The 13,470-nt window shown below is 44.9% G+C and overlaps 2 protein-coding genes across 8 annotated transcripts in view; one reads left to right on the top strand and one right to left on the bottom strand.

Moving 5' to 3' along the window:
• MRPS14 (mitochondrial ribosomal protein S14) overlaps window positions 1-2,469 on the bottom strand; it is an 8,702-nt gene extending 6,233 nt beyond the window's left edge. The window contains exons 1-2 of the mRNA XM_019501850.1: window positions 2,384-2,469; window positions 1,529-1,687 (exon numbers count right to left, since the gene is read on the bottom strand). Of these exons, the coding sequence (XP_019357395.1) occupies window positions 1,529-1,687; window positions 2,384-2,425 (201 nt within the window). The 5' untranslated portion in view covers window positions 2,426-2,469. The remainder of the gene's footprint in view (window positions 1-1,528; window positions 1,688-2,383) is intronic.
• A 5,748-nt stretch (window positions 2,470-8,217) lies between these two features.
• Window positions 8,218-13,470, top strand: part of TNN (tenascin N) — a 53,773-nt gene continuing 48,520 nt past the window's right edge. For 3 of the 7 annotated variants that reach the window (XM_019501848.1, XM_019501845.1, XM_019501840.1), the window contains exons 1-2: window positions 8,221-8,393; window positions 8,489-8,558. The gene's annotated coding sequence lies outside the window, so the exon portion shown is untranslated. Of the gene's footprint in view, window positions 8,394-8,488; window positions 8,559-13,470 lie in introns of all 7 variants that reach the window. The other 4 variants (XM_019501843.1, XM_019501842.1, XM_019501844.1 and 1 more) reach the window with 3 other exon arrangements.

The raw sequence follows: 13,470 nt of genomic DNA, 5'->3' as shown, positions 1-13,470 counted from the left end.
ATATGAACTGAATCATGCAGACAGGTCCGTTGAAGATAATGGCGTTTCAAATATTTAAAATTAAGCAGGTAAGTTTTTGTAGGCTCATACTCCTAATATGTAAGAAAAGGTCAGTACCAGGTTTGTTTAGGAATTTATAACTGGGGTGGGGGAGAGAAGATGACTGTGAACTGACTTCTCATGGGGAGGTGGCCATTAAACACATGTTAGTGGTAGTTATGGGAAGAAAAACTAGAGTCTTCCAAAACAACCTAGTATCTTAGTTCAATGTAACCCAGCAGAAAGCAGCCATTTTCTGATCAGCAGGGATCCAGGTTCCCTGTTTCCCACAGAAAAATGGAGAAAACCACAGATTTCCTGGTTTTATCATAGCAAACACGGATTTTCTCTTTTAGCAGAGAAACACATGGATTTCCCTCTTTTGCAAAGAGGTCTGCAGGCTGGGAGAGTTCCAGCCTGCAAGAGCTGTTTGCAAAAAGGGCGGGAAAACCCCAACCCTGCCCAGAGGGGAATAGGTAGGGGCAGAGCCTGCAGCTCTTAGTCAGTGGCAAGGCTTAGGTCAGGCTCACTTTCCTCCTGGAGCCTGTGAAGTGGTAAGTGGAGCTTGCAGGGGACTGGGAGGTTGTGGGGCAGCACTAGGGTAGAAGCTGGCTGGAGCCTGAGAGACTGGGGAGGTGTTGGGGAAATACATGGAGTGCCTAGCCAGCACCTCCATGTGCAGCTTCCCTTAAGGGCTGCTAGAACCACTTTGGTTTCACATGCTTCTGGCCAGGCACTCCAGCCGCAAGGGGGGGCAAGGTGCTCCCGGTGCAGCTCCACTGTTCCCAGCTGTGCCAGGTCTTGCCTGAGAGGCGTGGGTCCCCCTTGCCCCCAGGAGTGTGTACAGTCGCTAGGAGCCAGCCCCACGCAGAATCAGTAGCAGACAAGCAGCAGTGGGGGAGCTGGCTCAGTGCTCCTGCTGCAGCTGCCTTCTGTTGGGGGACAGGGAACTGTGGACCAGAGTCCCTGGTCCCATAGCCCTGGCAGCTGGGGGGCCCCCTCAGGCAGAGCAAGGGGCAGGAACAGGGCTGGGGAGGCTGTGGGGTAGAAGTGAGGGGCACCAACAGGGCTGGCAGAGTGTGTGTGTGTGTGCAGGGGGGGGTACTTTAATTTTAATAATGAATTTTGGAGTTTGTCAGAGAATTGCAATTTTCTATCGTGGAAAACCAGGATTCCTGCTGATCAGTTTTTCAAGGGCACAGCAGTGGCAAAGAAGTTTCAGTCAAGAGGGGTTTTTTGGTTTTTTTTTTTTTCCCTCCTCTGGTTGAAAATGACTCTGAAAGGACAAGGCTCTGAAGGTAAGTTTCAATACTAGCTACAAGAAGTGACAAGATCTTAAACCTGTGAATGACAAATGTGGGACTGGCCACATGGTCAGATCCCTACTTGAGTGGCTAAGGAGGTTCAGGTGCTGTAGCTGTGCAGATATCTTGCCCTCTACCTCCTAGGTTGTAGTTCAGCAGGACCGGGCAGGTGGGGTCACTCTAACCTGAAGTTCTTTGGGCAAGATGGTGTTCTTCCGGAGGGCGTTGATCCGCAGCCTCTCTTCTGCATACTCGTAAGCCATCTTCCTCCTTTTTGCATCACGCAGCATCCTCCAGTTCACAAAGTAACCACGCACCTGCCCTGTGCATGGTAAGGGGAATATCTAACAAAGAAGAAATACAAAGATTAAAACACTTACAGCATCTGTTTGTGTTCTTCCTCCAAGTATTTATTCCAAGGGACTGTTCTTTCTACCTGTCAGTCACTTCTTTCCCCAATTCCTCCAGTCCTCAATAGTAGTAACAAACCCACTCACCTCCAGGGACCGCTCTGAGCTCCAGGATTAGTCTGACTCCTGCATGCCTTCCCTCCCTTACACATTTTACCACTTAAGACCACCTGCGTCAAAGCCTTCATATCTGCTGTGATTTCAGGTGAGACTTCACTGTAACACCGCTACTACTCAAGTGCTAAACCCGCTTGCCGACAGAAAAAACGAAGCATCTGCTGGCACCTCCTCAGACCCTGAGCACAAAGTCAGGGCTCTCCTGGCTCCCACAGAGGTTTAATCCCCGGCAGAAGCGGGACGCAACCCCGCTAAATAACCCTGTCGGCCTCGCTTCCAAGTGTCCTTCTCCTCGTCCCCGCTGGGGCTTCCTGCGCCTGAGCCGCTACCCCGGTGCTGCCGGGAAGCCGAGGCCGCCCGCCCGCGCGCGCAGGGGCTGCTCCCCCAGCCTCAAACAGCCTCCAGTTTGTTTTTTCTCTCCTCGACCCGGGGGAGCAGGGGTCCAGCCCGTGCCACCCCGGCAGCAGTGCCGCGAGTCCGGCGCGGGGGTGTTTCCCGGGGCCGCGTTCTGACCTGCCGCGCCACCCGCAACGCCCAAACCAGCGCGACCGCCATCTCGTAGCCGAGCAAAGCGCATGCGCCAGCGCGCCGCCACCGGAAGGGGCGGGGCCTGGACTGAGCGATTACTTCCCCTCGCCCCTGAAGCACATAGTAGTGGTGGTGGTGGTGGCGCAAGCACTGGTTGGCGTCCTTGACTGTTTCCGCGCGTTCACGACGGGGTTGTCCACGGCCAGGTGCTGCGGAGTAGAGAGGCTGTGGTGGGCAGCAGCCGAGATCCGGTGTCGCCTCCGTGACGAGGCCCACGCGCTAACCATGAAGGCTGGGACCCGCCTGTGGGGCTGGAGCCCCCTGGCCTGTACACGGAGCTGTGCCGCGTGCCCGGCTCCCCCCGCCCTGCTCTGCAGCCGAGGCGTAGGGCGCTGGTGGCAGTGCTGCTGCCTTACTGTCTGCTGGCCCTTCGTATGTCCTCAGCGCTGCCCCCGCATCTGCTGCTTGGAGGGCTAGGCACAAACGACCTGAGCTCATGTCCACCTTGGTTCTCTGCGGAGAATGTGAACATGCCAGAGCTGAGCTCACTGCTCGAGTCTGACCTATGAGAGCTTGGAGGGTTGCACCATGTCAGCCTGGATTGCTCTCTCACCGCTTCTAAACTTTCCTGTCACTCTCAGGCCTCCTCATGCACCCAGGCAGCAGATGTAACCCCCGCTGAAACCAGTTTGACTTTGATTTACATTTGTAACATGCAAAGCACTTCATAGGAAGAGACTGGAATGGTTTAAATGTTATTCCCTCTCTTGCTCTTTCTGTTGCTGCACAAGAGAAGCTTTAACTGTGCTCAAGAGATATAAACTGTCCCTGACACTCATTCAGATAAAAACCACACCAAAGCAGAAGCTACAGAGGAAAATGTTTATGGGTAACATATGTTGCTCGCAGGGAGATGGATAATTCCCTCAGGCTGTAACTTTGCTCAGTTTAGTGTTTTGAAGGGTATTACGCCTTCCACTGAAGAATGCTGTGCTGGTTGCTGTTGGAGCCAAACTACCAGCCTGGATGGACCTTGAGGACCTTCTGCCACTCTTGCTTCAGGTTTAAGTCAGTTAAAAACATGGGGATTCAAGCAGCAGAGGTGTAGCAGGGCAGCTCTGCACTGGGGGCAGCCAGCCATGGCACATGGGACAGTAAAGGGTGCTGCCATGCTAATAATAATGGGTATTTTTCCATCCCCCCCACCCACAAAGGCCTGAGGCTGCTGGGACCAACAGCTGTAAAGGTGTAACAAGCATTGTTTTCTTTAGGGTCAAAGTTCTCAAAGACTGCAGGGACTTTAACATAGAAGCATAGAAAACTAGGACTGGAAGTAACCTCATTTAGTTTAGTGCCCTGCACAAGGCAGGAGATCCCAGTGTCAAAAAAAAACCCATGCCTGAAAAAAGTGGAGCAGTGCACGTGGCAGCAGCATGCACAGCCTGAAACTGGAACCTGGCTGGCTGGAGCCACACTCCAGCTGCCAGCCAGGCTGTGCATGTCAAACTGCTGCCGCTGGAACCCTGGAAAGCCCCCAGGACCCCTGGTAAGGCTGCTGGGGCCACCCTCCCCTACCCCAACTTGCTGCATGCCAGAATGTGCATGCACAAGCATTCCCCAGGAACAGGTAGCAATGACACAACTATGTGCCACTGTTATTTGTTCCTGGGGAAATACAAGTGCATGCTCATCTGGATGGGTCCAGAGAGGATTAGATTGTGGAGGAAGACTTGAGTAATGGCTGGCTAGGTCTGCAGAGTACATGGGCTTCTACAGAGTTGTTTTCCCTCAGAGGAATTTACCAGATAGGGGATGGGAAGAAGGTAGGAGTGACTCTGCCTTCTGTCCCTGGCAGGGCTGCAAAATACTCTTTCCCCCAAGCTATCTTATGACCTTCCAGGGCTTTCCCTGTGGCAGTGCCAATCCTGGGTAAGTTTCACCACTACTACTCCTGGCATCATTTGGCTATACCTAGGCTTTCTACCAAAGAAGGTACATTTGTGGGTGACCATCAGTTGTTGGAACTGGAGCAGATTGCTAGTGCAGACAAGGAGAAAGAGGCTGGTAGTTGTTACTCTGCAGGGAGAGGGAGAGAAATCTGTGGTTCCTTATATTCTTGTAGCTGCTTCCACAAGCAGGGAGAAAAGAGTTATGGGCTAGGCTTTATCCATTGTGAGTGAAGAGACTGGTCTCAGAGCTTATCACTACCAGAGCAACTGGTGTCCCATGCCACAGCTGAATGGAGACAGCTCCCACTAGCACTAGGAATAAAGCTGGTGGATCTTTTGCCGTCAAGTCTTTCCTTTTACAGTGAAAAGCCATTTAAAGTGCTTTCCTGGAAGAATTAAACATAAACCATTCTAGAGGGTTAGTTACATTGTATAAGAACTTTATCCCAGTGCTGATGTCAGTCTGAGTAAGTACATCCCTCATTAGATTAAACTGGCAGCCTCTGCAAAACCTCAGGATAAATCTTTGTGCAGACCACAAGGAATTGATGTTGGGAGGGAAGAACTTATACAAATGACAGGGGTAAAGTTCCAGCAGGAAAAACTGATGTAACCAAAGTGAAGTATACACCACAAAACGTGGACACTTTCCATTTGAGTCTGTCCTTACTGCATGTCCATAATTACTATGCAACAGGCTTATCTATCCATCTCTTCCTCAGCTTTCTTTTTTTGTCTCTCTTGAACTACTTTTCCATCAGTCTTATGTATTCCTAGATCTTACCCTCTTTTTTTCAGTAGCTAACTTACAGTGGCAACACTTTGCAGCTGTTCAGCTCAACAGTTTTGATTAACTGCATGAATTTTACATATATGAATGACCCTCACTGGTAAAAAAATGATTGGGAAGTTCTTATTTGATGTGTTTTCTTTCTGTTATTAGTGCCTCATAAAAGTAACTGCTCTGTTGTACTAAGTGGGATCTCAACTGAGCAGAGTTAAAATAACTGTTCAAGAAGTAAACTGAGTTGTGAGTTCCTGAAGTAAAATGAGTTTCAGATGGAATATTCATCACACTTTTAAGGTTAAACAAATTATCTGGATGAAACTAGAACTTCATATGGATCAGATGGAGCATCTAAAAAGTCTCACTTTTGAATTCAACTCCTTTCATAGGTCTGTCAGGTTGCCCTTTGTCTGTGTGAAAGGTTTTCTGTTGAGATGTCTGGTATAGTGCCTGAACAATGGGAAAAGGGTTCCTGCATATTACATGAGATTTGCAGTTTTTTTCAGCACACAATTCAATCCTGGAGAAAAGTGCTAGATAACAGCTACAGAGACTGAAGTCTTATTTATCCATAGCACAATAAGTGATACAAACTTTCAAGAATGACTCAAGGCCATGAACACCAACTCTGTCCATGTCTTGGAACAACTGTTCATTAGATTTAAGACATCAATTCAGTCTCCACAGACAATTCAGTCCTTGGTTTCCCTACTGACCAGGGTATTAACTGTGGTCATGGTTCCTGCCCTATGGACATATGTCACAATAAACTGAATTGAGATCACTAACTTACACCTTACAGACAACAGTGCTGCCATGACATGATACCAGTTTTCAATCAGGACTCACCAGAGATGGTTCTGACCATAGAGGTAAAAGGTTCAGGGCTCAGTCCTAGCGCAAAGACTTTGCAATGCAAAGAGGTCAGGAGACTGACATCATAAAGCAGCTGAGGCTTGGAGCCCATACAGCTGCTCTTGCACCAGCTGAAGATTTCCTGTGTGGAAGGAATCTTCCAGTACATAAGTAGTGCAGAAGCAGTTTTGAATCTGCTAGTGAATGAAACCCTGGGTCTGGAATGCTTTTAGGGAGCATTATCTTCTGCATAATAACCAAGTTATTTGGGATGCTCATGATTACCTTGAAGTCATATCCAGTACTTGGAAGACTTGCTATGTGCAGGGCAGATCTCTGAGTTAACTATCAGAACCTTACAGGTGACTGAATGGCTGGCTGACAGATCTATAACACTTAGCACGCACATAATAATGTCTGACCCAGAGCACAGGACTGTTCAATATCCCCATAGTTAAGGTAAGAATGATTAGTTCAAGTCTGGAGCCCACTCTGAGCTAAGTTGGTCCTGCAGTATAAGTTAGGGATGGCTTGCACTGTACATTTTTCCAGCTTCCTGGGATTTCAAGAGGCTTTTATGGCAGAAGAAAATCACAAGGGCATGGAGACAATCTGCATGCTGTTCTCTAGACTCCATCTGTTCAAACCAGCAAAGGAAAAAGGCGGTGGCAAACTGTATTATGGCAAATCTGCTTTAGCCTGCTATGCTGCTGTTAGGGCCACACTGATGAAGTGTGGAAGCATAAAGCGGTGCATAGCACCAGAGGGTCTGGGCCGTTGTCACCGTATCATGCACTGGGTGGGACACTGATTTGCAGAGCGATTAACTGACTCACCCGAGGCAATGCTGGTTCAGCGTCAAAAGTTGGGCAAGAAAATAGATGCTCCTGGCTCTCTCAGTTCTCTGCTTAGAACGTTGGATCATATTGCTTCCTACTAAGCAGTTCCTGATAGGAATGCAAAACAGGCAATGAATAAAGGGCAAGAAAATGAAACCTCAAAAATAACTATCCAAGGCAGCCTCTGGTTACAATCAGGGCTACATTCTGTATGGGAGGAAAGTGGTGTAATTCACTCCCTCAGAGGGTGCCTTTATATGTTGCATAAGCACTTTGCCTCTTTTGCCCTCCTTTCTGTGCCCCCACTCCTTCTGTGGTGTGTATCCAAAAGGCCTTTGGCCAGTATCAAGCTTGTCATTAGTTTGTGGGTTTGCCCTTTGTGAATAACAGTTGCCACACTCCACCCAAGAAAAGGGCAAAGTCCTGGAGGGTGGCTAATAAAGCTGGCAAGGGCTGTGTGGGATGCAGGCTTCATTTCAGAACCATTTTAGGAAATCTTCTACTAATGATGATGATTAAAAAATGGAATTTTTAAATAGATTATATTTCTTATTTTGCAAAGGATTCTCAAAGTTTTTTACTTTGTGTGTGCAAAATGTGCCACTTCTGAGTGCATGAAAGTGATGGAAAATATTATTGAAAATGTCATCTATGTTACCAGAATTGTTACAGAAATATGCAGTTTAGCAAAATCAGGTTGTAAACAAAATATTGTAATACAATTTTCAATATAAATATGTATATATTTTAAAATATAAAATCATTAAAAAGGGGCCATGTCAAATCCTTTGACATTAAAATAACTTCAGAGCAGTTTCCAATATGAATAAAAAACAGGCAGCGAATAAAAAAAGGTAAGGGATAAATTCAAACCTCTGAATCTTAAACCTCAAAGTTTTGAAAATGTTGATGAAACTTCCTTTTATTTTATTTTTCAACAAGCTCTAGCACTTCATAAGCAGAATAGGGCAGATTCTATGGAACTCTACCAGTTAATACATGGTTCTTTGCACATGTTTAAGATTAATGGTTCCTTTACTTATATTTTGCTTTTCTTCAAGTGCCTGAGATTTGTTAATGATGTGATAGGTTAGTACAGTATTATGATTTAACATTAACTGGTTTTTTTTATGTGTACTGTAATCTTGTTTTGTGTGTTGAAAAACTCATGCCTCCAGAAAATAAGTTTTAAAAGTGCTTGTACAGCTCTTCATAATATATTCTGTGATCTCTGCTTTGGCATTTGCAAAATTCTAGATGTCTATCAAGTTTTAGTCACAAGTCTTGCTGCTGGACCTTGCTTCCTTTACTGGTAGGCAGCAAAGAATTTTTCACTCTCTCTCTCCACCATTGTTCATCCTTTAGGAAAATATTAGAAGGGAAACACCCAAGTGTCTCTATTGGCTCCTTTCATTTGGTCCAAAAGAGATTTAAACCCAGTGGGGACTGGTGGCATCAGCAGCTGAGCTGGAAAGAGAAGAGCAGTGGTAGCTTTCAGCTTGCTCTTGCAAGTGACACCTGAATAAGAAGGGCCCCAAAGCAGAACACTAAAGACTATCCCAGAGGTAAGGGAGGCATTTATTTTTTCCAGTTTAATTTAGGACAGGCAACATAGATGGCGTGAATGAAACATGAATCTTATTCTTTGTTTTTTCTATAGTGTCTTTCACTTAAGAACGTTAGAACACTTCCTATGCCCTAATGAAATAAGCCTTTCAACATACCTGTTGGTAAGTATTAGTATTATAATACATAGTTATAGATGGTGGTTGGTAAGTACTACTTTATAATACATAGTTGAGAGAATAGTGGTGTTCTAAATGAAAAGGTTTAAACTGCACAGAGTGTATCTCTTCAAACAATCATATCTTTAGTCTGACAACTTGTCTCCATTGATGTCCATTGGATTTTTGGCATTGAAGTCAATGAAACCAGGATTTTGTTACTAAACCAGTCTTTTTCACAATGAGTTCTGCTATTTCCAGATTTTATTTCAGATACTAATTTCTATGTCATTTTTATTGTTGTAAAGGCTTTTCCAATTGTCATGGACTCATGCTAGGGTTGTTTATTCATATTTACACATTAGAATTGTAGTGCAAGCTAAATACAAGGATGATCATTAAAATTACCTTTCACTTACAGTATGTGCATCACACCCCATGGCCATCAGTTCACACATTCCATAAAACAAAAATTTTTGAGCTCTTGATCTTTATGTAAAATTAAACACATTTTTGTATGATAAGTACCGTATTTATTTTAATAGTTATCTCAGTATGATAAAATTCAGGAGATAAAATGAAAGAAAACAATTGAACAAGTACAAGAATTGCACAAATTATGCATTAAAAAAGTGACCTACCTTAAAGAGAGGTCTAATTCTATTATAAGCCAGTTTTCCACAAGTTAAAATACAGACCACATGCTGAGCAAATAATATAAGTATCTGGTTTGTTACTATCGGTATAAGAGAGAGAAGCTGCCCTTATACACTTTCTACAGAATGATTAATATGTTAATTAACTCAGTCAAGAGATAAAGAAGAGAAAGCAAAGATACTGACAGATTTTCAGAGAAAGAAAGGAGATTTAGACACACAGTAAAGCAAGCACATAATAATGTAGTCTTCGTAGGAGAGAGAACACGTGAAGAAATAATACATGAAAGATAAATAGAAAGGAAAGGCCAAAAGCACAAATACTTACCTGGCTAGTTTTCATTTCATATTCTAATAACTATTTGGAATCTTCTTAAATGTCTATAGATTTAAGCAGAGTGTGAGGAAGCCTGTGAGTGATATTCTTGAGAAAAGGCAATGGCACTTCTGCATAAGAAGAAATCTTGCTGGTTTGTACTAACAGCCAAAGTGGAACATGGTTGGCTTATGCTGTAGCCACAATGACCCATTTCTTTGGGGCCCAATATATGATCTGTGTTTCACTAAAGTCAGAGTTATTCACACACATGTAGCTCACAGAGGAAAATATAATTGTTAGGAGCAGCTTTGTAAAGGAAATGGCTTGGAAATAGTTGCAGAGCCCCAGTACAAAAAGTAAAGACAGGAATTCAACCATTTGAATTAAATTACATTTATGGAACTTTTGTAAAATTAGTACTTTGTCTCTGAAGTCAACCTGGCTGAGCGCCCTGCTAGACTGGGCAAGACTCAAGTAACTATAGTAGGAAGCAACTGGCAGGGAGATGGACTAGGATGCTGAAAAAGTGACTAGGTATTTTCCATATCCAGATTCTGTGAAATTTTCTCACCTTTTGTGCACCCAGGGAAACTTGTGAGCTGTTAGTGAATGTAGAAAGCCTTCAGAAATGAGCTCTGCTTTTCACTGTTATTGGCTTCTGTTAAAAAAACTTTTTAATTGGTAAAAAGTTTGTTAGAGTATTGAGAGACATAACAGACTAGATTCTGCTCTTATTTACACTGGGATAAGTTAGGAGTAACTTAATTGATCTCCATGCATATACTTCAAATCTACTCTTGCATAACTGAGAGCAGGTTTTGCCATGTAGTTCTGAAGACATGTTTATTTCCTACCTGAAAGTTGCTATTATTGCACGCCACCCTGCTTCAGAGTTATTAATCTCTATGGTCTTAATACTGCAAATGTTTCTATAGCTGATATCTATTATTATCGATTATGGACACTAGTGGAAGCTAATGGAACATTTTGTATTCATTAACACTTGAGTCTCCAGCACACTATGCCAACCTTCCTGGGGGCCTTGGCAGCTATGGTGTTAATTTATTTTTATAATGTTGCTTGCACATAGTGATAGCTTTTCAGACACTACAGCCAAACTAGCCCAGAAAAGAGACCTTTTAGGTTCTCTTTCTCATATCTGCCATTCCCTTCTTTGTCAAGAAACCTCCCAGACCTGTCTACAATCTCCCTTGAGACTGCTTGAGAAGCAGCCTCAATATCCCAGGCCAGTTTCATTCTGGACTTAGCATGGGAACTGTTCTCCTTGGCATTAGCATAATACCCTGATTTTTATGGAGTCACATTTTTAGCCTTCAGCTCTTTTCTATCTGCCTCATGGCCATTTTCCCTCAGCCATTTATTGGAGCCAGCTCTTTGGCTCTAGTATGATACTGTATGTACACATTCACCCCCTGTAAGAACATCATCCTTTTTACAGCTTGTCTTAATCACTTTGTCTCAGCTTCCTTTAGCTAAATGTCTCAAGGTACAGACAGAAGTAGAGCTCCCTGTTGTAACTCATGGTGCTTTGTAGGAAGCACCATGAGTTACAATGATCCCCTGGACTGGAAGAAGTTTGCTGTTGGGTCACAGGGGTTGGGGAATCCCAGCTGCTGTTTAGAGCAGCTGTGAGCCCAGAGCTGCTTTACTGTAGCAACGCCCCTCCCCCCTTCCTAGCTCTAGCAGTGTTTTCAGAATGGGAGGGGGGAAACAGAGTGGAGGGAGCTCATTTTGGGGGTTCCCCAGCTGGCACCTAAGGGTGGGGTGGATGGTTTGGAGCCCCCCCCCACGTTGGGGAGGGGGGCTTCAATAAACCCTACCCACCCTCCAGTGCTGGCTGAAAAAGCCTGGAACTGAACTCCCTCTGCTCCCTCCCTAGCCTCTCCCCCCTTCTGAAAACACTGCTGGGGCTGGGGGGTGGTGCAAACAGAAGTTACTGAAGATGCTCTGTTTTGAAGCATCTTCATCTAACCCTCATGCAATGAGGATTCAGAAAAGCACTCTGCAGCCATCCACTTCTGTTTAGTCATGGCTCTAGAGCACTTTCAGGGGCCAGATCAAGTGAAAATTGTCACTTCTCTGTGTGCCTTCAAAGACAGAGATGTGCTCCCTGGGTAGAGGAGAGCCAACCACAAACATTAATCTAGGTCCTCCATTTCTCTCCTGGAGTCAGAGCTTCTATTTACTTCCATTCTCTGCAATCTTGGAGAAGTCTCTGACTCTGGACTTTCCTTCTCCTCCCTTACCTCTTATTGAGAGTTTTTGTGTTAGAGTAAATAACATGTCTTAGGCCATGGAGTGACATAATATTTGATGTGCCTTTGAAGCACTCCAAACATAAAGCGTGCAGGCATTCACAGCTAAAGAAGTGCCTAAAAATGGCCAAAGTGCTTAAAAAATTATCCTTAAAAATGAGGAATATTTTTAAGCACTTCCTTTTGATATGCTTTCTGAAACATTTGTACACTCTACCAGGAAGTTGCCTAGTCTTCCAGCATCCCACAGTGCTTGACAGAGGAGGGATAGGAAAGCAGAACAGCCAACCAAAGTGTGCTCCTCCTTTGTGCTTGGCCATTGTCACCAATCTCCAGAGGCTGAAAGGCAGGCAGAGAATCCTGCTTTTTATATGTAGAGCGGGAATAAAGGATTGCTTGCATGTCTCCTGGCCTCTGGAACCAAAGCAAGAGACTGTAGGCTGAATGCACAGGAGATCATTCATTGTCCATCCTGCATTTTCCCCTCCATCCCACCCCCTCCCCAACAAGTAGAGAGGAGATGGGAGTAGAGCTGCAGGGCCAAGTAAACCCCTGATCCACTGTACCCTTTGCAGTGGTGATATTTTCCAGGCATGCCCTCATGGCCATTTTGAAGGGCTCCAGTGGGGTGTTGCAATTGGGGGCTGAACATGTGGGTGGCACTGAAGTTCACTGAAATTGACGTGTCTTATTATGGCCTCAATATGGCTCCAGAGGTGTATTTGAGCCTTGCTTTTGGACTTTTGTCAAAGACTGCCCCTAGCTGCCCCAGCTCTAAATGGGTTGATCATTCAAGCTGGGAAGTCAAAGGTGGCTGGATGTGGTGCTAACAGTTCATTTCATTGTGTGTTATTGATAACAGAAACTGGTGTGCCTTAACAAAACTGGCTTGCTGAGCCTCTGTCATTTGATCATAGCTCTTCATCTGCAAATCTCCATTATTTCAACTTTGGCAGCATTGCCTGTGTCAGTCCCACCCCAGCTGAATTCCACGTCCATGTTGTTGTCATCTCTTACCTTGACTATAGCAGCTTCCATCCCTGAAGCCTCTCCATGTTTTATCTTGGTCTAGCATGTAGTAAAAGATGCTAGCTGCTTTTGCACATGTAAGAAGATATGTGAACACATCACCTGCCTCCCCAAGCAGCTTTCCTGTTTCCCTTCTATTTTAGGACATAGCTGAAAATGAATCTCTTTCAAAATCTCTTTTTAAAGCCCTTTGTTGCCTCCTTCAGCTTATTTAATAGATCTTTAGGCCATATTTTCAGCTCGTGCATACCACTACCATTCCAAGGTACTCAATACAACTATGATGATTTAAACCAGTCAGAGAGTCTGGACTTTTGTCTCTCAAATTCCTTGTTCCCCATTTATGTCATAGATTCATAGATTCATAGATTCATAGATTAAGGGTCGGAAGGGACCTAGTAGATCTTCTAGCCCGACCCCCCGCCAGGGCGGGAGAACAACAAAAAAAACCCCAAAAAGAGAAACGGGACTCAAATGAGTCCAGCCAGGTAGGCATCCAGCCTCTTCTTAAAGACCCCCAGGGTAGGGGCCAGCACCACTTCCCTTGGAAGTTGGTTCCAGCTCCTAGCCGCCCTAACTGTGAAGTAGTTTTTGCGGATGTCCAATCTATACCTCCTCTCCATCAACTTGTGCCCATT

The sequence above is a fragment of the Gavialis gangeticus genome, unplaced genomic scaffold, assembly GCF_001723915.1.
Source record: "Gavialis gangeticus isolate Ggan-Ray unplaced genomic scaffold, GavGan_comp1, whole genome shotgun sequence".
Lineage (NCBI taxonomy): Eukaryota > Metazoa > Chordata > Crocodylia > Gavialidae > Gavialis > Gavialis gangeticus.
Note: the sequence above shows the minus strand (reverse complement) of the source record. Positions and strands in the feature narration are given on the sequence as shown.